The following is a 27,204-nucleotide window of genomic DNA, read 5'->3' as shown; positions in this document are numbered from 1 at the left end:
AGTATGGTATCTTTAGTTTCTAGTGATGTATTTCATCTGTATGGTATGAGTCAAATCCTTTCTTTTTCAGGAGTATACTGTGGTATTTTGTGTTTCTTTTGGGAAACAGTAATATGCTTCCACTCTCTGGAGTATGGTAGATTCCTTTAGAAAAGACTCTGATGCGAGTATGTGATAAAAAACAGGTATCCTTTTATATGTGTACATGCTTTTGTTTAACCTTTTCACACAAAACTTGCAAAATCCATTTTATCATTGAGGCCCAGAGGACATCTTGTCCTCAAGTTGAAGATCCACCTTGCCTCTTTCTGTAACAGGTGTAATGAAATTCAGCCCTGATGAAGCCCCATTCAGTGAACCTTTAGGGGTGAAACGTACATGGTGTTGGCAATATGGCCCTTTGTTTTGTGTAAATAAAGTGGATTTTTTCGTTCACTCTTATAAATAAAGTGGCATTTATGTTCACTCTTGTGGTAGGGATAGAATATAAATAGAATTTTTTTTCTATGAACTTCTGGCTAAAATGCATGTGGGTTAGTGTGGTTTTGAGGAATGTCCAGTTGACCCTATCAAAAGCCTTTTCGGCATCTATGGATACAAGTACTAGTTGGATATTCTGCTTACGGGTGTATGAGGATAGTTGTAATATTTTCAAGGTGTTATCTTTTGCTTCCCTCCCAGTGATGAAGCTTACTTGATCTGGGGATATTAAATGGGGCAGGTATTTGTTGATATAATTGATATAATTTAATGTCAACATTAAGAAGGGAAATGGGGCGGAAATGTTTGGGTTTATTTGGAGGTTTCCCTGTGTAGAATCTGCTGACTTTGTGTGCCTTCAGCTGTTATTTGTAAATGTCTTTGTATTGAGACAAGGCTGATTCTTTGAAGCAAAACTGGTTTATTTTAACAGCCAATACAAGCTTAATACAAATAAAATACAATGTAATTAGGTAAAAAGAAATACAAAAAAATAACAAAAATATGGAGTTCATAGATATAGCTGTCTGCAAGTTGGTAGCATACCCATAAAATGAAAAGGTACAGGGCTTCTGTGTAAGTCTGTGTGTGTGAGTGTCTATGTATGTGTGTATGCAAATGAGTGAATGAGTCTGTGTAAAAATGAGCCCTTTTTATACTGTATAAATGCATTCTATCCCATTCATACATCTCTTCCCCCAAGCCATGTAAGCAGCTGTCTTCACCAAACTTCCTGAGGGAGTCTGTTTACACCTTTGGTGTACATGAAAGGAGTTGTTTATGGTTGTTCACAAATTTGTTTATAGTCCATAGTACATCAAAGGAGTTGTAAATTCCCATTCCAAATGTGTATCTCCCATCTGTATGTCTTTGTGTATTGCCATTTATTGGTCACTTAAAAGGGTTGTTGATGATCAATCTTCCTCCAGGGAATCCATCCACCCAGGATGTTTTCACATCAAAGAGTTGGTGATCAATATCAGTTTTCCATTATCTTTACCCAACAGCAACACATCCTTCCAAGGAGACACTTGTGACCTCCATTTGATACAATGAGTTGGCCTCCATTTGATACACTGAATTTGCAATAAGTTAACTTGTACAAGAAAATATAGATACAACAATCCTCCATTTGGTCAACAAGATGACCACACTTGTATCTTCGTTTGGACTTTCCTCCGTGCTTAGGGTTAGGCCTGGGATACAATCACTCCCATTCCCACTTATACATATACAGTACAACATTCTAAAAGTTAGGGCTCAGTTTTATATCACTGCTGGCTAGATGATTTGATTAATGTCACGTTTAGGGATTATGCAGTGATTTGTGGAATGGCCTTCTCGGTTACAATTAACAATAATCTGAGATGTATATCAAATCATCAGCATATTTAGAATAATTATACATATGATACAAATTTATTGTTACATATCACACACAATCTTAATGACTACTACTAGGAGTAGTGCTCGAATTTTGCAAATTATTTTCTAGCACATTGTGAGATTTGAATGTTATACATATGTGACAGATTATAATTTATTAATACAAAATACTTGCTATCTGAGGTCATAAACAAAAAGTAGCCTATAGCTTTGCAAAACATGTATACTAATGTCATTTTAACATTAAATCATAGTATCATTATCTGCTTCAAGGCATGCACACAGTCTTATAATCTACTGGTCAGCATTTAAAAACCTATAAGTAGACAAAGTTATACTCTTTAAACATATACTGGGCTTGATGAAAAAAAAATTACTGAAAAACAATGCCCAGTGTGGCAAAAACGATATTAAAAATCTCAAAAAACTAATACGGAAGCATTTAAAAAATGTTACCTATTGTGATATAAAAAAAGGGCAAAAAGCTGGAAAAAAATAAAAATGTGCCTTAAAATACAAAAAATGATGGTATGTGAATACAAAAGTTCCTTAAAAAAATAAAAAAATGTCCTTAAAAATACAAAAGGGATCCCCCGTTTGGTTCCTTGATAGAAAAGGAACCATATTACAAAAAAATAATAAAAAAAAAATAAAAAAATTACACATATAACACAGGGAAGACACAGAACAAACACAACATAAAAGCTGTACGTCACACAAAACATGTTGCTGCTCTCTTTAAATATAACAGCGTTCTTAAATAACTAAATTTGGGTTTTGCATTGAATTATCCAATTTAAAATATCTAGTCTTCTCAACAGAAAGGGATTTGTGCTTCTTTGGGTGATGGTATAGGTTGCTTCTGTAAGTAATCAGAACTGTTAGTTCATGACATTAATAACACAAACAAAATAACATACATATAAATAGTACTTGTGCACATTGAAACCATGACTTTGGAAAAAAAAATGGTTATGATCAATTGTTTGCAAACAATTCATTGTGGCTATATTACATTTATGTAACTGATGAGCTCATCATAAAATACCACGTGGTCTTTAAGAAAAAGGGAGAAATGCATTTCTTTATACTATAAACATTTTATTCATGAATAGCAACAACCTGTGAATAAAATAAACAATTACAAAATTCTTAATTTCTAGAAGTAGACTGTACAAAGTTCACTTCTCTTCAAGTAATAGCCCTAAAAAAAAACATAACATTAATATAGACATATATACAAAGTAAATAAATGAAACAAAATAAATCTCTACTTGCCTAAAGTAAAATTCTACCATCACTATACCTGGAATACAGGGTAATAGAATGTAGAGAGTAGAGACAGATTTCTGCAATTAATTGGCAATATACACAGGCTGAGCTAAATTGTATATCAATAGATGCATTACCAATTGTGTATAATTAAACAGTGCCCAAAATGGCCAGTTTATGTAAGTCATCTGAAATTGAACATTTGTCCCTTCTTTTTTGGATGAGGGCTCTTTGCAATTTTGCTGAGAGTCTTTTTTAGATGGGGGCTCTTTGCAAGTTTCCTCCCTAGTAGATTCTTCTATTATTTCTTTTTTTGTTAAAGAAGATATATTCTGTTCCTTTTCACCTTCAAATATAGCACTGTATTTTCCTTCCTTACTTAAATATGATATTTTGTTCTGCCTCCTAATGTAATTTTTATCCCTGATATCTCTCATTGATGTCACACATTCCCTCATGATGTGCCCAAACTTTCCACATTTAAAACAGCGTCTCAAAAATCTCTGCTTTCCCTGACTCTCAGCATAGATATATTATTATGAGTAGCATTCTTATGCTTTGAGTCTTTAAACCAGTCTTTAAGTATGTTAACAAAGTTGGTATAGGAGCTGGCATTTCTAAGAGTGATTCTTGTACTACTGTCAATTAATGTGCATTTATTTGCCATAGAATACAGAAAATCTGCATCATCTGGGGACATGTTAGGGCAGTCATAAGTTATCTTATACAGTGCAAGGTACTCAGTGCAAAACAAAATCAGGTCATCTCCTTCCTTTAAAATTGCATTTGCTATGGCACTGGTACCTCTGGCATCACGACAACACATAACATACTGTAATTCCTTTAATCTGTCCCCTGAATTTCCCCAGTTTGCATCAATATCAGGAGACACTCCTTTATGGGTGCCTACTGGTGCCCTTAGCTGTGCAGCTAATTGTGATGGCAACCAGGCCCGGAGCAAAGCACAGGCATCTCTGTTGCCTAAATTATACTGAGTAATAACAGCTTCTAACTTATTAGAAAGGATTACAGGTGGTGTGGAGGTGTCAAAGTGACCTAAAATATGGCACAAATTATTACGGTCTTGTATTGTAAGGGGGGCAGAGTTACTATGATTATTTACTTTAGTCTGTAATTGGGGGTTACTTTGTCTGCATTCTATTCGATGAGTTAGAATAGAGGGGACCTGGTTTAAAATTAACAAAGAACTGTCAGGAATGTTAGGGGTTTGTCCATCTAGTTCTATAGTTCGACTTTCATTACCATCCACTTCTAAAGGACAAACATGTGCTAGACTACTCCTGTAATGGTTACATTTGTCTTGTATCCCCTGTGCTTTTAGAGACAAGATACATTGTTCTTTATTTAACAGCTGTGATTCAGACTCCCATAAGTCTGCCTTAAGTGATGCAATAACAATCTCTCTCTGCATTTCCTTTTCTTCCATACATGTTACTAATTGCTCTCCCATTCCACACCTCACTTCACATTCATTAAGCCTCTCTTTTAGCTCAGCATTCAGTTTAGTAAGTTTGTCTATCACTTCACTCAGTGTATCACACTCACATCTCTTTTCAGAGTGACTAGCAACAGCCATAATAGATTGACCAAGTTTATCCAGCTGTTCTATGATATCAGTTCTTTCTGCCTTCCATTCCAACTCTTTCTGTTCAGCAATCTCTTTTATTCTTAGAAACATACTCAGTAAATTACTTAGCTCTCTTTTTTCTATGTCTTTCTGAAACAGTTTTCTACTTAGTTCATTATTGTGCTTTTCACATTGTTTAATTACATTATAAAACTGACGTGTCAATGGATCTTCTGCACATGTAATAAATGTGACAGAGGCATATTTCTTAATGTATTTCTCAACCAGTTCCATTCTTACTAACAATACACACACCAGATTCACACAACACACTATACACAGTACAGATGTACACAATGATCACACAACAAACTATACACAGTACAGATGTACACACTTATCACACAACACACTATACACAGTACAGATGTACACACTGATCACACAACACACTATACACAGTACAGATGTACACACTGATCACAAGTACACATCTAACATCAACAAACCTTTTGCATTATTAGCCTAAAATCTAGACCTAGAGGGATCTCCTTTTGAGCTGCATGTAAAACTGGGCTATGCCTATTACGCTTTACCCTCAGAGATGTCTGTTTACTCTCTTGTTTTCAGATTTTAGTAAACTTAATTCAGAAAGAAAAAATTAATACATTTACTTTTCTGTAGCATACAGGAACATAACATAAACACAAAGAAACATATACTTACGGTACTTGCAGCTTTCTCTTTACACAATGTCTTGTAGATCTGCACACTTCCCACACAGATAAGTCCGGTTCGGCCTCTATTCACAAGGAATTCTTGCAGCTCCAGTACTTCAGTTTAGCAAATGCAGCTGTAGTTCATTGTGGAATAAGTGATTTATCCACGTCCCATCTGGGGTGCCAAATGTAGAATCTGCTGACTTTGTGTGCCTTCAGCTGTTATTTGTAAATGTCTTTGTATTGAGGCAAGGCTGATTCTTTGAAGCAAAACTGGTTTATTTTAACAGCCAATACAAGCTTAATACAAATAAAATACAATGTAATTAGGTAAAAAGAAATACAAAAAAATAACAAAAATATGGAGTTCATAGATATAGCTGTCTGCAAGTTGGTAGCATACCCATAAAATGAAAAGGTACAGGGCTTCTGTGTAAGTCTGTGTGTGAGAGTGTCTATGTATGTGTGTATGCAAATGAGTGAGTGAGTCTGTGTAAAAATGAGCCCTTTTTATACTATATAAATGCATTCTATCCCATTCATACATCTCTTCCCCCAAGCCATGTAAGCAGCTGTCTTCACCAAACTTCCTGAGGGAGTCTGTTTACACCTTTGGTGTACATGAAAGGAGTTGTTTATGGTTGTTCACAAATTTGTTTATAGTCCATAGTACATCAAAGGAGTTGTAAATTCCCATTCCAAATGTGTATCTCCCATCTGTATGTCTTTGTGTATTGCCATTTATTGGTCACTTAAAAGGGTTGTTGATGATCAATCTTCCTCCAGGGAATCTATCCACCCAGGATGTTTTCACATCAAAGAGTTGGTGATCAATATCAGTTTTCCATTATCTTTACCCAACAGCAACACATCCTTCCAAGAAGACACCTGTGACCTCCATTTGATACAATGAGTTGGCCTCCATTTGATACACTGAATTTGCAATAAGTTAACTTGTAATGAAAAGTATGATACAACACCCTGGTTTTGGGAGGTCCACTATGTGGTCAGTTAGCATTGTGTCTGGGAAACCACCCGTTCCCTGATGGAGTTAAAGAATTGAGCGAGTTGGGGGACTAGGATGTTGGAAAAGGTTTTGTAATATTTGGTGGCTTTTATTTGAGGAAATAGTTTTTATAGGGGAGTCTAAGAGTTTAGAGCCATTTGGGACCAGTCGCGTCATTTTTAACGTCTCAAGATAGTTGGTGAGGGTCTGTGGGGTAGGGTTGTTAATTAGATTTGCATTAGAATTTTGGATAGAGCTTTGCAGGTTATATAGGGTAGAATAGTAATTTAAAAGAATTCTGCTATAGCCATACTGCCGGCCTTGGTTTTCCCTTTTTGTGTCTAGGACATGGGTTTTTAATCATTTACGTTGGAGTAGGAGAGCCAGAGGACGTCCTGGTTTGTTACTTGTGTCATAGAATTGTTGTTTTAGCCAGAAGGCAATTTTTTAGTGTTTGGTGAGTAGATGGTGTTTAAGGTCAGTTTTAAATTGCTCATAATAAGATTGTCGGTAGGGTGTGCTTTAATGTTTCTAGAGAGGTTATATTATCCACAAGGGTTGTGTAAGAGCTCTGGATAGATTTGTTTAGTCTGACTTTTGTTTTAATCAACTCGCCCCTAATCACACATTTGTGTGCCTCCCAGAGAACAGTGCTGTGAATGTCTGGGGATGAGTTTAAAAATATTCACTTAAAGATTTTTTAACTTTGGTTCTGACCAAGGGATCGTTTAATAGGAGGTCATCTAATCACCACTGAATTTGTGCAATTGTTTTTTCAGGCCAATCCATTGCGCAAGAGACTGGGGCGTGATCTGACAAAGTTATAGGCAAAATTTTGATAGATCTCACTAGGGATAGACTGATTTGGGACTTGCTTCTATTAAGCCATTAAATATGGAGCCGTAAGCTACCGAAGCGGCCGACAGCTAAAAGTAATTTACGGCTCCATTTTAGTAGCAGGTTTCCATTCAAAAGAATAGCATGTTGCCCGCAGTTGCTCTTTTTTCGACCGTACGTAAGTTTGTGCTGCCAACCGATGTCGGATTTGATGAAAAGCGTGCCATAACAAGTGTATTGCCATGGTAACGGTTTGCGCCTGCGCTCTTCACCTGTGATCGCCTCTAGATGGTTTTGAGATTTGTTTAAGAGTTAGTGAAGAGTTTGATATTTTATTTTCATATATTCTTATTGTAGGCCTCATATAATATTAGGAACAAACACAGACATCCATACATTAGTTAATTAACACACATTAGTTTATACACACACTCACTTTTATTTAATACAAACATATTCATTTTTTTTCATTACCCCCCCATATCCCCATCTTCCTTTATTACCCCTTTCATTAACGCCCTATCCCACTTCCCATCTCCCCTTTAACTACCCTTTTCTTAACCACTATATAACTTTTTTTTTACTTTTATTCATTTATACATTTCGCCCATCCCTTTTTTATTTACATCCCATATTGTTTTTACTATTTAGCTCATCCCTTTTTTTCATTTACATCCCTTTGTTTAATTTCACCCCCACATTCTTTTTTTATTTGCAGGGATATAGAATAGAGATAGTTAGGGTCTAGATAGGTTAACCGTTAGGTAGTTAGTTTTGGGGATATTTAATTTAGGGTTTAGTTAGGTGAATTAGTGTAGGTAGGTAAGCTAGGGACTTTAGTGTTAGGTTAGAGTTAGAGAGGAAGGAGAAAGGGATGGATAGACCTAGTGGAGTTGGGAGGGGGTGGCTAGGGGGAGGGCAGTGGAGAGGGGGGATAGAGGGAGGGGGGAAGTAGGGAGTAGTATGGGCAGGTCTAGGAGCTGAGGTTTGGGTGGAGGAGTTGTCCTTCCTCAAACCCTGGCAGAGGAGGGAAGGAGAGAGGGTGGAAGAGGAGTGGAGGTGGGAGGAGTGAGGAGGAGTCAGCCTCAACTAGGCACATAAAGAAAAGGTAGAGTGGGGCAGACTGTGACAAGTGGGGGTTGGGCTGGTGGTAGCCTGTCACAGCCTGCAGGGACAGAGGAGGGAGAGTGGGTTGGTCCCCAGTCACAGGAGGGAGAGTCTGTGTCTGCTGGCCCTTCAGGTGTGAAGGGCAGGCTAAGAGAGGAGAGGTACTCTGAGGAGGAGAAGGAGGCTCTAATTGAGGCCTACATGGAGAGAGCACCTCAGCTGGAGGACCCTAACCTGAGGGCGAGTGTCAGGAATAAGTTGTGGGAGGAGATATGAGTGGCAGTCAACTGCTTAGGATGCAATCATTCTACTACCAGCATAAAACATCGCTATCACGAATGCAGGAGGGAAACCAAGGCGAAGATGGCACAGCAGGCTAAATATGCATTTGGGACAAGGGGTGGTCCTAGTAAGCGGATTCACCTGAAGTCATGGGAGGAGATGCTCTCTAATGTCATCTCTGGTGAAGCTGTCCTGGAAAGCAAAGGGACAATTGACACATCAGTGCCAGCTGAAGAGGTCCATGAAGGTGAATATTAAATAATCATATGTAATAAATGTTTTATTTGTAACAAATGTATATTAACATCAGAAATATACATAGGCTTTGTGCTTGAAATATCAATGTAATCATGCACATGTGTAATACAGAATACAGAATGTTCCTATTTTACATATGGTTAGTAATCAATTGTTTTCAAACATTAGTGGAAAACATACCTTGGTAGGTTGAGGACAAGTAATGTTTTACATGGTGAAAAGTCTGATTGGCACATTAACTTAAAGTGATAGTAAACCCAATCGGCTAGATTACGAGTTTTTGTCGGTAATGGTATACGGTGCTAACGCTCCTTTTTTTCTCACCGCTCACTTAAGACAACGCTGGTATTACGAGTTTTCTGCAACCCGGCGTTAGCTTTAGAAAAGTGAGCGTTGAGCAAAATTTAGCTCCACATCTCACCTCAATACCAGCGTTGCTTAAGTCAGCGGTAAGCTGGCTGAACGTACTCGTGCACGATTTCCCCATAGGAAACAATGGGGCTGAGCCGGCTGAAAAAAAACCTAACACCTGCAAAAAAGCAGCTTTCAGCTCCTAACGCAGCCCCATTGTTTCCTATGGGGAAATACTTTTTATGTCTGCACCTAACACCCTAACATGAACCCCGAGTCTAAACACCCCTAATCTTACACTTATTAACCCCTAATCTGCCGTCCCCAACATCGTCGCCACCTGTATTATATTATTAACCCCTAATCTGCCGTTCCGGAAACCGCCGCCACCTACATTATACCTATGAACCCCTAATCTACTGCCCCCAACATCGCTGAACCCTACATTATATTTATTAACCCCTAATCTGCCCCCCCAACGTCGGCGCAACTATATTAAATTTATTAACCCCTAATCTGACACCGCCAACGTCGCCGCCACTATAATAAAGTTATTAACCCCTAAACCTAAGTCTAACCCTAACACCCCCTAACTTAAATATAATTTATAAATTATAAATAATATTTATAAATCTAAATAAATAATTCCTATTTAAAACTAAATACTTACCTGTAAAATAAACCCTAAGATAGATACAATATAACTAATAGTTATATTGTAGCTATCTCAGGATTTATTTTTATTTTACAGGCAACTTTGTATTTATTTTAACTAGGTACAATAGTTATTAAATAGTTATTAACTATTTAATAACTACCTAGCTAAAATAAGTACAAATTTACCTGTAAAATAAACCCTAACCTAAGTTACAATTACACCTAACACTACACTATCATTAAATTAATTCCCTAAACTACCTACAATTAATTACAATTAAATTAAATAAACTAAATTACAAAAAACAACAAACACTAAATTACAGAAAATAAAAAAGAAATTACAGATATTTTAAACTAATTACACCTAATCTAATCCCCCTAATAAAATAAAAAAGCCCCCCCAAAATAAAAAAAATCCCTACACTATACTAAATTACAAATAGCCCTTAAAAGGGCCTTTTGCGGGGCATTGCCCCAAAGTAATCAGCTCTTTTACCTGTAAAAAAAATACAATAACCCCCCAACATTAAAACCCACCACCCACACACCGAACCCTACTCTAAAACCCACCCAATACCCCCTTAATAAAACCTAACACTACCCCCTTGAAGATCACCCTACCTTGAGCCGTCTTCACCCAGCCGGGCACAAGTGGACCTGCACAGGGGCAGAAGTCTTCATCCGATCCGGCAAGAAGAGGACATCCAGACGGAATCTTCTATCTTCTTCCATCCAGAGTGTAGCGGGTCCATCTTGAAGACATCCCACACGGAGCATCCTCTTCCATCCGACGGCGACTGAAGAATGAAAGTTCCTTTAAGTGACGTCATCCAAGATGGCGTCCCTTCAGTTCCAATTGGCTGATAGAATCCTATCAGCCAATCGGAATTAAGGTAGGAAAAATCCTATTGGCTGATGCAATCAGCCAATAGAATTGAGCTTGCATTATATTGGCTGATTGGAGCATCAGCCAATAGGATTTTTCCTACCTTAATTCCGATTGGCTGATAGGATTCTATCAGCCAATTGCAATTGAAGGGATGCCATCTTGGATGACGTCACTTAAAGGAACCTTCATTCTTCAGTCGCTGTCGGATGGAAGAGGATGCTCCGCGTCGGATGTCTTCAAGATGGACCCGCTCCGCTCTGGATGGAAGGAGATAGAAGATTCCGCCTGGATGAAGACTTCTGCCGGTCTGGATGTCCTCTTCTTGCCGGGTCGGATGAAGACTTCTGCCCCTCTGGAGGTCCACTTCTGTGCCGGGCTGGGTGAAGACGGCTCAAGGTAGGGTGATCTTCAGGGGGTTAGTGTTAGGTTTTATTAAGTTGGGATTGGGTGGATTTTAGAGTAGGGTTGGGTGTGTGGGTGGTGGGTTTTAATGTTGGGGGGTATTGTATTTTTTTACAGGTAAAAGAGCTGATTACTTTGGGGCAATGCCCCACAAAAGGCCCTTTTAAGGGCTATTTGTAATTTAGTGTAGGGTAGGGAATTTTATTATTTTGGGGGCCTTTTTTATTTTATTGGGGGATTAGATTAGGTGTAATTAGTTTTAAAAAATTGTAATTCTTTATTTATTTTCTGTAATTTAGTGTTTGTTGTTTTTTGTACTTTAGTTTCTTTAATTTAATTGTATTTGATTGTAGGTAGTTTAGGAAATTAATTTAATGAAAGTGTATTGTTAGGTGTAATTGTAACTTAGGTTAGGATTTATTTTACAGGTAAATGTGTCTTTATTTTAACTAGGTAGTTATTAAGTAGTTAATATCTATTTAATAACTATTGTACCTAGTTAAAATAAATACAAAGTTGCCTGTAAAATAAAAATAAACCCTAAGATGGCTATAATGTAATTATTAGTTATATTGTAGCTATCTTATGGTTTATTTTATAGGTAAGTATTTAGTTTTAAATAGGAATCATTTATTTAATTGTAGTTAGTTTATTTCGTTTTATTTCGTTTTATTGCGGGACTATCCCGGGCAATCCGGGACACGTGGTCACCCTAGCTGCACCTTGGCGCTCGTCTGTATCCTGCGCACTACTCTGCTCCCGCCTGCCTCCCTGCTGCCCTGCAACATCTTCAGCTGGGCTTGGCTGTCTGTTTGCCTGGAACCGAACCAGGAGCAGTGGAGCACAGGGTTAGGTGGGGCACCGGCTGCACTCTGAGACAGAGACATGTGGAAAGCAGACGCAGTACGTAGCGTAGGTGTCAGGTGTGTGCAGTATGGTAAAGGTGGGCGGGGCTATTACAGAACACTGGCGGCCCAGTCTGTTTGCTGCTTTCTGGTGGCTCTGCCACTGTGCCTGCACTCTCCACACACTGCAGCTGCCCCTGCAAGGCAGTGCCAGCCCTATCGGCTGCCAGCCCACCGGGACACTTGCAGATAGGTCACACACTCCCTCCTCACTTGCATCTTCCGTCATCTAACTGCAGGACCCAAAAATCGCATGTTTTAGCCTCCCAGTCAGCTGGTGTGCACCGCACAAGACATCACACTTCCATCCCAAGTACCTCTACTCCAAAGGCCAAATCCCCCCGCAGGCATTAATAAATATTTTTCTTTTTAAATTATTTACAGATATATAATATCTAATTTTTTGTATGAAGCACTTTTTTAAGTGTTATTTCCATCTCATAAATTTGCATATATTTTTCTAATCCAACTTGGAAAATATAGTTCAATATTATTTTACTAGCTGTTTATTTGCAAAACATTAACAGCTTTATTCATTTTTATTTCACATGATGTCAATTAATATGCAGGTGTACATTTTTAATAAATGTATGGGTACTTCTATAATATTATGCCATCTAAGAATACTTGAGGATACGTGTCTGAAATGAATACAGTATATGGTATCTGACATCAGTCAACGTGGCATGTGTAAATGTTATGATTAATATTCCACAAGCATATGTTGTTTGCTCCTTCAGATGAAGCTTATAAGGGTTACCGAGTTGTAGAAGAGTTGAAAAGTAAATACTCCTTCCTGTTGATATGGCGAAATACCTTGCATTCATGCTTAAAGTCATGTGTGGAATGTAATATCTGAAACCTATACCTATCAGGACTAATGCACTCCTTTTTGTCAAGAATATTATTAGATATTTAAACTAATTAGAGAAATGCATCTCTATGATATTTAAGCACTGATGTATGCACAACATATATGTGATTGCCATGATATAGAGGTGATTAATACATATATTGTTTCAATAACTCCATGTTAAAGACAATACTTCAAATCTTTTGAAGTATGTAATATTTAGCAATTATGCATTTGGATAATATTCTAAATATTGCAAATGTATTCTCTGCTTTAGCAGACATATTACATATATTTTATAAATATCAGTACTATGCCACATTATAATTTAATGTGTCATTGATTTTGTATTGAATACATATGTTCAATGATTTTCACATTGAAAATTACATATGAATGAGGGTAAATCTGTATTAATAAAACTCATCTTCATGATAAACAAATTATTTCTTTTGACTTATTTTTCTATATTATTTTCTATCAGGTAACCATGCCATTCAAGTGTACAATCTTAGGGGATTGTATGTATTGATAATCTATATTTATTTTAAAGATTATATTATATATGTATTTGTCTCTTTAAATTATATTTATGAATCAGAGCATGCAGTATTAATATACTTAAATATATACTCATATTATCTATTTAACTTCATTATTTTCTGTAATTTTGTAAGGCAGGAATGTAAGCTTAGGAATCTACCCATTGTCCTTCTGCACATGGGGAGCGCTTGATGATCGTTGTCTAAATGTAGCCAACAATCAGCAAGGGCAACACAGGTGCTAAACATTACATGAAATGCCTCCTAAACTTAAATACATAATTAAAATAAGAAAGATAACAAAATTAAATTGATTATGAGTACATATGTAAGCATATGTATGCTTTATCTGATTCCTGAATGTTTAATTGTGAATAGACTATTCCTTTAATTTAAGGTGACATAACACAACTATTTGATTCCATTATTTTGCTAGAACATATTTATTTACAAACAAATCTAATATAATTATATGGTTTATATAGGTCAAAGATGTATATACAATTATCATACATATATTCATGTAGGCGAAGATTATTATTATATATAATTATATTTATATATGTATTGAGAATATATATTGCATCCCTGGGCAAAGGTTGCATTTGGAATACGAAAACAGTTAGGAGCACCAAAAAGCGAGTGAAAAAACAAATTTTATTTACAGTTATTTTAACAAGAGGGTTAATTAACCCCAGGGTAAGAGTGTGATAACAGAAAACAATATACAGAGAACAAAAATGGCTGACCGGTTTCGGCGTCTGCCTTAATCCTAGCCTGCTTAGAAAGTGGTTGTAAATTCACAATTTAAAAACCCTTCTCTGTGTTTCCATTGGGTGTGGAGTACACACCTTTCAAGTAATTAACCAATGTTAAACATCAACTTGATTTAATTTATTCAGACACCTGATTTCCCTACTGACTCACTGTTAATAGGTGTGGCGATGTTGGATTAGCTCTCTTGAAGTTTTTTATTTTGTTATAAACTTTCCAATGCTATCACCCAAACTGCATAAAAATGCTCCTCGCCACGTCTATTTAACCAGAAAGTGTGGTATTCATAATAAGAATTCATAATAAGACATTATGCTTATATGACCAAAATTTGCATTTATGTAGTCTCATTTATATGTTTACATATCCCTATGTATTAAACGCTCTAAGTTCCCTTGCGTTCATTATACCTACAACATCTTAAAAAGGAAAGAAAGAAATGATACCTGGGACCGCCTGGGTCCGAAGCTGCTCACTGACTGATGTGTATGTAACCTCATGACCTGAGATGCGATTACGGCTCTTAGATTTCGTGTGTGTTTGTTTGTATACTAGAATGACGTGTGGTTCACACCTCTATTATCGCCCTATAGGCTTTCGTTCCCCTCTGCTACCAAAGCTGGACTACGCCTCTTTCTCGAGTGATGTGCGCATGAGTGGTGTTAAATAACTTTTGTTTAGTGTTGATCAGATATGCTGGAGGGATTACTCAAACTAAAAACCCTCACTTGATATAAGGATCGTTATCCCTAGTAGGTGTATCAAAATGACTTGGATCTAGACCCTTGTTATACTTCCCATACCGGGTATACCAGACTGTATATACTGCAAGTTTCTTAACTGCGGGCGATCCGGACTCGTCATAATGTTACGTGTGAACAGTGATTTCTGTCAATCTAAATACATTTATGAATTTAGATAAGTGAATGGATTGTGTACGTGTACTATGTTGCTTTACTCAGGTCATGAGGTTACATACACATCAGTCAGTGAGCAGCTTCGGACCCAGGCGGTCCCAGGTATCATTTCTTTCTTTCCTTTTTAAGATGTGGTAGGTATAATGAACGCAAGGGAACTTAGAGCGTTTAATACATAGGGATATGTAAACATATAAATGAGACTACATAAATGCAAATTTTGGTCATATAAGCATAATGTCTTATTATGAATTCTTATTATGAATACCACACTTTCTGGTTAAATAGACGTGGCGAGGAGCATTTTTATGCAGTTTGGGTGATAGCATTGGAAAGTTTATAACAAAATAAAAAACTTCAAGAGAGCTAATCCAACATCGCCACACCTATTAACAGTGAGTCAGTAGGGAAATCAGGTGTCTGAATAAATTAAATCAAGTTGATGTTTAACATTGGTTAATTACTTGAAAGGTGTGTACTCCACACCCAATGGAAACACAGAGAAGGGTTTTTAAATTGTGAATTTACAACCACTTTCTAAGCAGGCTAGGATTAAGGCAGACTCCGAAACCGGTCAGCCGTTTTTGTTCTCTGTATATTGTTTTCTGTTATCACACTCTTACCCTGGGGTTAATTAACCCTCTTGTTTAAATAACTGTAAATAAAATTTGTTTTTTCACTCGCTTTTTGGTGCTCCTAACTGTTTTCGTTTGAGAGATTTTTGTGGCCATTGTGAGCACACACAGCGAGTTGAAAACACTTTCTAAATCCCCTATTGCGGAGGCTTGGCAATTCCCAGCTTGGACACTCACCAGTTGCAAAGAGGAGTATCACAACATTATCAACAGCACCGCAAGGATACATGGGACAGATCAACCTGAAACAGGACCGTGGTGAGTCTGTTTATGATACATACATATGTGATACCATTTGAACTGCTTTGGAGAGTTCTATACATATATTGAAGACATCTTTATTCTTATCTTGCTATTGTCAGGGGACATTGGGGTGGACCCATGTACATAGCATGACCATGAACTTTTGTCTGTATAACCAGGCTGGTTATGTAATGTGATTCATTATTAAATCCGCATATGATATTTTACACCACGTACACACCCAACCACAGCACCCCTTCTTTTCTCTGACTGCATTTGGAATAGGTGATAAATGCTTGCATCTATTTTTCTATGTACATACATATTGATATTCCAATGAAAACATGGGTGCAAATATTCCTATACATAGGACCAATAAATGTAGCATATCTAATCTTATTTCTACATTGAAACACTCATAATTTTTTTTGGATTTGCAATTTCAATGAGAAACAGGCCTCAAAAAGCTCCTTTTTCCTACTTTACACCTAGTTGAGCTAGGTGTAATATTTCTCAATGTATCGACAGCCTCCGACAGTGTATTAACGGTTAGCGCTTTGATTGGAAACCTGGTATAATTTATCGATTAACGGCTTCTATTACATTCTATGGGATGCAAAGATTTTTTTGGCAGCCGGCTGCCGATATTGAGGTATAACGCGCCATTAGAAACAGTCGATAAACAATATTTCTTCCGACAGCATATTTAACGGTTTGCAAGTGCACGCAAACCAAATTACAGCTCAATGGAAACAAGCTCTTGGTCAGTAAGAAAGTAGTCTAGTCTGGCATATGAATGATGTGGGTGTAAGTAGAAAGTGTAATCTCTGCATTCTGGGTAGATAATATGCCAGATGTCATGTACGCAGAGATTTTGAAGTTGGTTTCAGATGTTTTTAAGAGTTCTTTTAGATATGTGTGATGTCCCTCCCGAAGTGTCCATCATTGGATCTAGAGGTGTATTAAAGTCTCCCCCTTATATTAATATCCCTTTAAGGCATGGGAGAATTTTGTCTATCGTGTTTTTAGGGAATATTTGTTGGTTATAGTTAGGGAAGAACATATTGACCAGGGTAACTGGCCTACCGTATAAGAGACCTACCAGAATAAGTAGTCTGCCATCTGAATCTTTCACTTGCTGTATGAGTTGGAACAGGTGATTGTATTTGATTAGTATTCCTACACAATGTTTTTTATGTGGGGCAAAGGAGAAATAAGCAGTCGGGTAGAGTTTGTAAGACATCTAGACGCCCTGTCTAGATGTTTTTATTTATGCATCTATTCTGCTCTTTGATTATGCTCCTATTATGATTAAACTTATTTGTATTTTCTTAATTTTTTCTTTATTTGCTTCATTTTTTTAGTGCAGGGATTATTATAATTGTTTAAATATCCCTTGATGGTCTATTGGATTGGCGCTCTTATACCGTGCATTCATCATATATTTAATTACTCTGCAGTATTATTAATACTTTCACTAGTGCTATCCTAATAATCTGTGTGTACAGTATATATGTATGTATGTATGTCAGCCACAACAGTTTAATGTTTTTGTGAGCAATATATTTCTGATATACTGGTCCCCTCAGATTTAAAAGATTATTTAACAGCTTCACATGTTTCTAAAAGGTTTTCTGTTTTTTTTATATTTTTATATATTTTACACACAAAAAATTAGCAAAGTCTTGCAAATACTAAGGGCTAGATTACAAGTGGAGCATAACTTTGCCCGTTTGCGGACGCGTGATTAATAATCAGCCATTACAAGAGCTCTGGATAATTTTATAAATGTCCACCAAATGCCCCCAAAATACAGTATAATATTAATATTTTTTTAAACTTTTATTTATTTCCAACAATGAGTACAGTTACAGGTGTTAAAAGTATGTGTTGGCACAGTGTCTATAGGTAGGGTGTGTATTAAACGAATCTTTGGATCAGTCTAGTTAGTATACAACATAGCATTGGGAGACACTTTATGATGTATTGGGTATGTAAGCAAACATGTCTGTGAATCAAGAGGCTATTTATTTTATGACATTAGTTTACACAGTGACCTAAATGCTGGAGAAGAAAGTAAACATCGGGGGTTAACTTTTGTATGATGCATTTATACCCCCAACAAGTTTAACAGTAAGACCACCACAGAATTTAATAGTAGTGTCAAGAATTATAATGCTTCTAATAAACTAACTTAAAAATATAACAAAAATGAAAACTCAACTAAACTAGACTAAGAAACTGAATACCACCAATACATTGCTTATCATATAATGAGAAGAATAAGTGTAGCTACGTGGAAATATGCTCTATACTAACTAGCAGTTATGATACTGCTTGTGGACCTGCCACTCATGCCAATGGCCCAGCCTAGATGTACAAAGAGAATAGTCTAATTTGGCAATGAGATAAGAAGGAGCTGTAGACCTAAACAGGTTGCATTATATGTTCCCATACATCAATACAAAAGGATAGTGTGGCAGGACGTAGCTGGTGTGGATTACTACTACTATTTTCTGAATCATATAGTTATACAATAAAAAAAAAGAATTATTTCCAAACCTTATCTTGGAGCTTTACTAAATATGTAGAATAAGATCAGGCAATGCTATGTTGCAGCCAGTCAAGTACATTAATATATAAATAAATTTCAACTGTTCTATGACAATGACTATGCATAAATTAGCAAATTTTGGGGTGAATAATTACACCTAGTCAGATCAAAACAAAGCTGCACTGTATCTGTAGGGTCTGAGAAGTTATACAATAAGATGTCACTGGGACAAATGAATATATATACAACTATAAAAACACTGATCAAGGAGCCTTTTTAGTCAATTCCATTGCTCATGCAAGTGAATGTTACCAAGGCGATGAGCGGAATAGCAGATTACCCAGAGCACCAATCCCAGCATGAGATGCGAAAAAATAAACAAATTTAATACTCAAATAATAACAGTCCATCAGGGCTAAAACTGACAGTAAACAGTCTCCAGTATGATTCTTTCCAAATTTCCCAAAACGCCAGCTGTAATATTGGTTATTGAGCCACCAAGTGGAGTGTTATTATCAGCACACCAGATATCTGAACCTTACATTAGGGGATTGCGGCATTGTCTATAAAGCTATCTCAATATTCAGCCAACCTTTACACTAAAAAAATTTTTCCCTAGCTGTATACAAAAACAGACCTTCATGTCTCTATAGCAGAGATTAACTATTACCATAGAATAACGTCCATAAGTACACACCATAGGACCGTAGCAATAGATTGATTACCCGACCCCAACAGAAGTTGGAGCCTGACATGCCATGCCTCAGAAGAACGCAGTTTGTTTGCTGAGGGAAGAGGAGCTGCCTTGAAGCAGGAGGTTAAATACAGCAGTGCATCAGAGGAACAACTGTTAAGTCTTGAGACTAGTTTCAGAACTTGCAAAGAAGGAGTATCCTGTGATGGATTAAGGCAGCTTCGGCTTGTCTGCTCCGCTGTGGAGCTGGGGTCATAACGTCGCAATCTGCTCCCCGTGGTAGGACTTAGATTGAAGATCGGTAGTCTCTGGAGCTGCAGCAACTGTTCGTCTCTGCCTGACCAAGACATTGTTCAGTTTGTACTATTAGGGCACAGTGAAGAGTTGGTGACATGAGAGCAGGATCGAAAAGGATTTGGGACGTAGGACTGTTGGAGCCGTTAGAACCCTTATTTTCACTGAGTGCCAAGAATCCTGAGAAGTGGTGTGTTTCCTTAAGAATATGTTTGTGGTGAGTCATTGTATGGAAGGCATTCGTTTCATTAGTTTATCTCTACTTCCAATATGACCCGGGTAGTATTGGTTGTGGTATAAAGATAAGGGAGTGTGGCTCCTCCATCGGCGCTATCATTCCGGTATCCAAAGTGTCCACTTTCGGTTTAGTTAGTGAGATTTGCTGAGTTTAATCGGACAAATAGGGAGAGATTTTAGGGTGTTCAGGTGCGGCGAAGTTCCCCCATAGCTGTTGTTAGGGAATCCAACAATGGCCACATCTTGTTCTCTATCTTGTTTATCGGAGTTACATGTCTGAAAGGCCTAAAGGTTTAATTTGACTTTTTAATTGCCTTCTCGGTGGCCAGCAGTTGTTAATTTCCTGATCCTGTAGTTTCCCAGGGGCACACTTATTGCCAAGGGAGGTTCTGGATGGCTTGAGATTCTGCCACTGTGCTTTTATGAGCAAGTTTCATTCACGGAGCAGTGTGAAGCTGTGGCTATCTTGGTGAGCAGCCGCCTACAAGAATTCACAGTGTAATAATTTTTTATTAAAAAAATTAAGATAGTAGCATCTTTATTTTTTAATAAAATAACTGCAAAAAGCAGTTATATGGGGTTAAAAGTGGTGGAGTGTGGGGTGTTAGAAAAAGAAACGGCACTGAAAAGTGCTTTTACATTGCGGTCTATGGGAACGTCGTGTGTTCCCTGTAAATGAGAACGAGGGGCTCCCAAAATGAATGTCAAATATTGTCACAGACCGCAGTTATCGACTAGTTTCTGCACCCAGATATAGTCATGTAATAGTAAAATACCTGGATATACAATATTACAGGAATAGATTAGATGTGAAAATAGCCGAATGCTTCTGTCTGCCATTTGTTTAGTAAATGAATGATGAACACGAATATTTGCCTAGAGGCCCTGATGGGAAAAAACATTCTTGAAAAACCTGTTTCTTTATATTTTTGAGTAGTTACTCAATATGAGTGTAGGACAATCCTGACTGGGTCACATGGTTGATATGAAAATATCCATCTCTTAAATCATTACCAGTTGAAGACTAGCAAAATGGGAGGGTGCTGAAAACTGTTTCTATTTCTCGGCCAAACAAAAATACTCTTGAGACTACTAAATTGAAAGAAATGTGCCATTTGTTTCAAATGATGGGAAGCATGACCTCCTAGATATCATGTGGTAAATAAAGAATGGAAATCTAACTTAGTTAATATGTGCTTTATAATGAAAGCATGGTTTGTCTTTTTTAATATTACAAATAATATTATTTTGATCAAGACTATTTTATTTTTTCTCCTTCCCTAAAAAAATTACAGTAATCTTACTATAACTTCCCATCTTATTAACAAATCTATTTATTTTTCTCTTTCCCCCAATAGTGATAAGCCAAGGAACCACTCTTTTAGCCTATGTGCTTGCAAGAGAGTGCTGACTATTCTGTGTGTCTGATGTTTGTATCTAATTTCTATTATTGAGCTTTATACCCGAGCTGGTGTTAACTGCCTGAGTCACTGATTGCAAGGTTGGTAGGAAGCCATGGCTGTGAGTTTTGCTAGTGGCTTTGGATGTTTACCAACTCCAGTTTGAGACTGCAGTCCACTTCCGGGATATATATATATATATATATACAGTATATATATATATATATATATATATATATATATATATATATATATATATACACACTGTATATATATATTATACATGCAGACACACATACACAAGATAGAGTTAATGCAAAGCCTAGCAAACATCACTAACAAACACTACAACACTATGAAAAAACTTACCACAGCAAATTGCTTGCTTTCTGTGCACAGCTTTCTTTTTTCAATTGTTCAGGTTATCAGTCACCATAAGTTTAGCAACCTTGTGATTAGAAAAGCTGCAGCCCATAAACAAGCTGCTCTGAAATCTTATTCTACTTGCGCCTCCGCGCCCCCTAAAAGGATGTGCCCAGTAGCACGGGAGGCCCCTGTAGTTGCGCCTCTGGGTGGCATATTAAAATGGGCACATTGCATATGAACAATAAAAAAATCTAGTTATTGTTTTAGATTGTGTTTTGTATTGGATGTTTATTGGGTTACATGTTTTTCAGTATTACACCACTCAGCAGGGTGTTCTATCAACAAAACTCATAAAACCAAAAACCAAACAAGGAGCAAAATCAGCAGAACAGGAGCTGGCAAAGGTGAGTCTACTGAAAACTTAGGAGACCTTCATTATTATTAATGACCGTCCATACGCTCTTTTACTTTAGTCTCACAAATCTGTCCATTTAACCTGCTAATTTATGCTGTCTGTGGGCCAAAGTTCTCAGGCTCTCTAATGAGGCGAAATAATCTTAAACAGTTTTTCCATGATAGAATGATCTGAAGGCACATGTTACACTGTTAGCTGTGTGCATCACTAAGGGGCATAACCTATTTCTTTATGAAATGGTGTGATACATTAGTGTAGGGATATGTTGCGATGGGGGTTGTGGCAGTTCAGGGGTTAATATTATAGGGGATAATTGTGATGGGGTTGTGGTGGTGTAGGGGTTAAGTAGTTTAGGTATTTATTATGATGTGGGATTGTGGAAGTTTAGGGGTTCATAGCGTAGGGGGTTTATTGCGAAGGAGGGTTGTAGCAGTTGACGGGGTTAGTAGTGTAGGGGGGGTTATTGTGAAGGGGGTTTGGGGCGGTTCAGGGGTTAATAGTATAGGGGGTAATGATGGGGTTGTGGTGGTGTAGGGGTTAAGTAGTTTAGGTATTTATTATGATGTGGGATTGTAGAAGTTTAGGGGTTCATAGCGTAGGGGGTTTATTGCGAAGGAGGGTTGTAGCAGTTGAGGGGTTAGTAGTGTAGGGGGGGTTATTGGGAAGGGGGTGTTGGGGCGGTTCAGGGGTTAATAGCATAGGGATGTATTGTGTAGGGGGTTTATTATGATTGGGGTTTGTGGGTGTTTAGGGGGTTAAGTAGTGTAGGGGGTTTATTGCCATGGGGGCTGTGGCAGTTTAGGGGTTAATAATGTAGGGGGTTTATTGTGATGGGGGTTGTGGCTGTTTAGGTTAAAGTAGTGTAGGGGGTAATTGCGATGGGGGTTTATTGCAATGGGCTTGTTGCGGTTAGGGTTAAATAGTGTAGGTAGGGGTTTTATTATTGTTTGTTATAGACATTGTTCCGGAACGAAACACCTTATATGCTCAGATAAAGTGTGTATGCGTATACATGTCTGACGTGTTTTATACTTAAATTTCAATTAAATACTAAGTATAGAAATCGACTAATTTAGCGGAAGTTTGGCGGACATTCCTTTTAGTGCTCCCGCGATAGCCAACATGAATTTTCCAGCACTCACCCAGAAGTTATTATGTGAGGGATCTAGCGCACCCACGGTTATCTGACATACACATATTAGCAGGCGCTAAACTTTTGCCAGAGGCATAAAAAATATATATATATTTAACTTGAGAGCTATTATCCATTTTTAGTCCATTTTTAATCTAGCCCTTAATGTGTTTCCAATCATTTTTTTTTACCTGTTGGAGTGTGTTAAATTTTTTACAGTTTGCTTATTTACCTTTATTTTATTATTCAAAATAGCTGTGTTTGCCTGTTGCAACAGACACCTATACTGAAAAATTTAATACTGCAGTACTAACTATAGGAAAGCTATGCAAACAAGAGGCAGCAGAAGTAAACAACCAGTTACGTGTGCAACCATTTGAATGCCATTTGAATGCATTCTGTCAACTTTTTCACTGCCCTAGGTTCTCCTGTTCTTATGATTGTGTCCCTACATCTTTCTATCCATTGTTCATTAACCTTTAAACAAGACCCTTTTCTCATCCAGTGACTCGTTACCCTTTTTAGGTATCCTTGTAACGTATTGTCTGTCTTCACAGGTGGATGGCTTCTCAATTTTCAGCACTTGACTCTTGGAAACAAAATTGGAGAGGGCGAGTTTGGAGGGTAAGACAACCGCAAAACAAGGTAAGAGTATTTAAAGGGACACTAAACCCAAACCTTTTCTTTCATGATCAGATAGAGCATGCAAATTTTAAGCAACTTTCTAATTTACTCCTATTATTAATTTTTCTTCATTCTCTTGCTATCTTTATTTAAAAAGCAGGAATGTGATGCATAGGAGTCGGCCCATTTTTGGTTGAGAACCTGGGTTATGCTTGCTTATTGGTGGGTAAATGTAAGTCTCCAATAAGTAAGCGCTATCCATGGTGCTGAACCTAAAATGGGCTGGCTGCTAAGATTTACATTCTTGCTTTTAAAATAAAGATAGCAAGGAGAACAAAGAAAATTGATAATAGGAGTAAATTAGAAAGTTGCTTAAAAATTCATGCTCTATCTGAATCAAGAAAGAAAAAAAATTGGGCTCAGTGTCCCTTTAAATACATTAAAGTGATGGTAAACTGTAAAACACATATTTTTAATATATGGTTATATTGTTTAAAACAAAAATAGTATTTTGTGTTAAAAGATTATATTTTAATCCCCTTGTTTACTCATGCACGGCTGCCTTTAAGCAAAATCTTTTTTATTTATTAATTGACAGGCGGGTGATACAGCCAATAGCAAGTGCTCCACCCACCCTATGTGTTTCTGAGGCAGCGCACTTTTGAGCTGCTGTTAGCTGCTAAATTCAAACTGTTATGAGCTGCTAGCAGCATTGATAGAGTGCGCTGCCATAAAAATACCCTCAAGCACCACCCCTTCCTCTTCCTAGTTCTGTCCAGCCACAGGGTGCACAGTGCTGGAAACTCTCCCAAGCAATGATTCTGAGGATGTTCCTTTTTAGCAGTAATCGACGGAACCCAGGGCATTTTGCTTGTTTAATTTCTTTATCTGCATTTATGCACCCCATGTTTCTTTGGCTCATGCCGCATGGTTTTGTGTGCGGTGGTAAGTTTCTCCATCTGGAGTAACTGTGTGGGGTCCGCCATGTTCCGCAATGTTAGGGTGTGTCACTCGCGGAGGTTTTGTCTGAGGGCTGCTCCGAGTGCGTGTGTTGTAACCCCTGAACTGCTCCGAGTGCATGTGTGTAACCCCTGAACTGCTCCGAGTGCGTGTGTGTAGCCCCTGAACTGCTCCGAGTTGCGTGTGTGGTAACCCTGAACTGCTCCGAGTGCGTGTGTGTAACCTCCTGAACTGCTCTGAGTGCGTGTGTGTAACCCCTGAACTGCTCCGAGTGCGTTGTGTGTAACCCCTGAACTGCTCCGAGTGCGTGTGTGTAACCACTGAACTGCTCCGAGTGCGTGTGTTTAACCCCTGAACTGCTCCGAGTGCGTGTGTGTAACCCCTGAACTGCTCCGAGTGCGTGTGTGTAACCCCTGAACTGCTCCGAGTGCGTGTGTGTAACCCCTGAACTGCTCCGAGTGCGTGTGTGTAACCCCTGAACTGCTCCGAGTGTGTGTGTGTAACCCCTGAACTGCTCCGAGTGCGTGTGTGTAACCCCTGAACTGCTCAGAGTGTGTGTGTGTAACCCCTGAACTGCTCAGAGTGTGTGTGTGTAACCCCTGAACTGCTCCGAGTGCGTGTGTGTAACCCCTGAACTGCTCCGAGTGCGTGTGTGTAACCCCTTAACTGCTCCGAGTGCGTGTGTGTAACCCCTGAACTGCTCCGAGTGCGCGTGTGTAACCCCTGAACTGCTCCGAGTGCGTGTGTGTAACCCCTGAACTGCTCCGAGTGCGCGTGTGTAACCCCTGAACTGCTCCGAGTGTGTGTGTGTAACCCCTGAACTGCTCCGAGTGCGTGTGTGTAACCCCGTTTGCATGTGTGTGTTTGTTACACTGGGAGTTTTATTCTACTTTAGAGTCTCCCTTCTCCCCATGAAGATGTTGTTTATGAGGAATACAGCTCAGTTTGTAACTGCCATTGGAAACTCAGACTTTATTACAAGATAAGTGAAAGAACGAAAATGAGGAGAAGCGCTAAAAAAGCTAAAGGTGCTAAACAGTTTAAAAATAATTGCTATACAGACAAAATAGAAATAAATAGGATCAGTTTACTTGTTATAATGTAAAACAAACAATCACATTGATATATGTCCTAAAAAAGGAAAAAGAAAAAAAACATAGATCATTTAAGAATCGGACGTCTCCGATGTATAAAAAACACAATAAAAACTGTTGTTGCCAATATACACCTTATCTCCGTATTATGAGGGAGAAGTCAGCATCAAAACTAAAGTCCTCAGATGATTCAAAGGAGAACCAGAGCCGGGTTAGTGTAGACCCGTTTTACCTTTAGGTGTACCGTCCGTGTATCAAGAGGCACCTCCGTGAGGCGTGTACGTGTCCCGTGACGTCACAAATCGGGAGGCGTCGTCTCTGTATGGGCAATCCTATTGGTCAGGATAGCTTGAAGGTGAACTATAGCGGCCCGCTATAATAAAGATGGTGAACTCCGCTCTTAGTGCAGGATCGCACGCAGGGTCACAAAATAACCAGATTTCCTCTGTAGATCTAATAGTAAAAGGACCATTAGTGTGTGACTTAAGACCGGCTTCAATTTAAGCGCCTGGCCCTTCACAGTGTAGTCCTCGTTTTGTCCGTGGGTAGCTGAAGAATCCTTCACTCCAAAAAAGAGAAATACAGTCCTTTTAGGCAAGATGTGAAGTGTAAGGCAGCTGTAACTATCATCAACGCGTTTCTCCCTCTTACAGGGCTTTCTCAAGATGAATTAGCTCCAGTTACAGCCTCCTTTTAAACAGTGTGGACTCAAATCCATTGGTCAGGTGAGATTAATTTAGGTGACAGGTGTGTTTACTAGAATTGGTCTATTGGCAACAGTACTGGCAACTAAGAAAAAATATATACATCTAAATACAATAAAAAACCAAGCCACTTATATCTAGTTAAATATGAGAATGTACACAGAGATGCTAACAATTGGGGCATTTGGACGTAATTTGCAGTTAAAAAGAGTAAAGAAAATAAAAATAAAGGTTTAACTTAGGTTCAAAAAACGTTTTCACAAAGCAAAATTACTTGTATTGAAAGGAGGATTGTAAAAGAGGGACAAAAAACATCCTCACTAGAGTGGTCATAAAGTGTGACTATGTGCTAAAAGTCATTATAGACTAGTGTGTTTATAGTAAAATAAAAATAAGAAAAAAAAAAAATTTAGTGAAAAATATTATTATTTGCACCCCAAACTAAGGTGAGAATTTATATATATATATATATAAGACTGCATTTATCTGCCGTTATGAGAATTTATGTAGGTGCTTGCAGTAACACAGTTAAGCTAATCGGGTTTTAAAAATAGTGAACAATATTACACTATGAATAAGTAGAGAAAATAGAAATTGAAAATTATATACCCCCTAAAACTAAAA

The 27,204-nt window shown here is 37.9% G+C and overlaps 1 protein-coding gene across 1 annotated transcript in view; it reads left to right on the top strand.

Annotated features, from left to right (window-relative positions):
* The window catches only part of MATK (megakaryocyte-associated tyrosine kinase), a 138,164-nt gene that overhangs the window by 68,836 nt on the left and 42,124 nt on the right, over positions 1 to 27,204 (top strand). The window contains exons 5-6 of the mRNA XM_053700730.1: positions 21,963 to 22,059; positions 23,756 to 23,822. Of these exons, the coding sequence (XP_053556705.1) occupies positions 21,963 to 22,059; positions 23,756 to 23,822 (164 nt within the window). The remainder of the gene's footprint in view (positions 1 to 21,962; positions 22,060 to 23,755; positions 23,823 to 27,204) is intronic.

Source organism: Bombina bombina, chromosome 2 (genome assembly GCF_027579735.1).
Source record: "Bombina bombina isolate aBomBom1 chromosome 2, aBomBom1.pri, whole genome shotgun sequence".
In the NCBI taxonomy this organism is placed as follows: Eukaryota; Metazoa; Chordata; class Amphibia; order Anura; family Bombinatoridae; genus Bombina; species Bombina bombina.
This window is presented reverse-complemented; position numbering and strand designations above follow the sequence as displayed.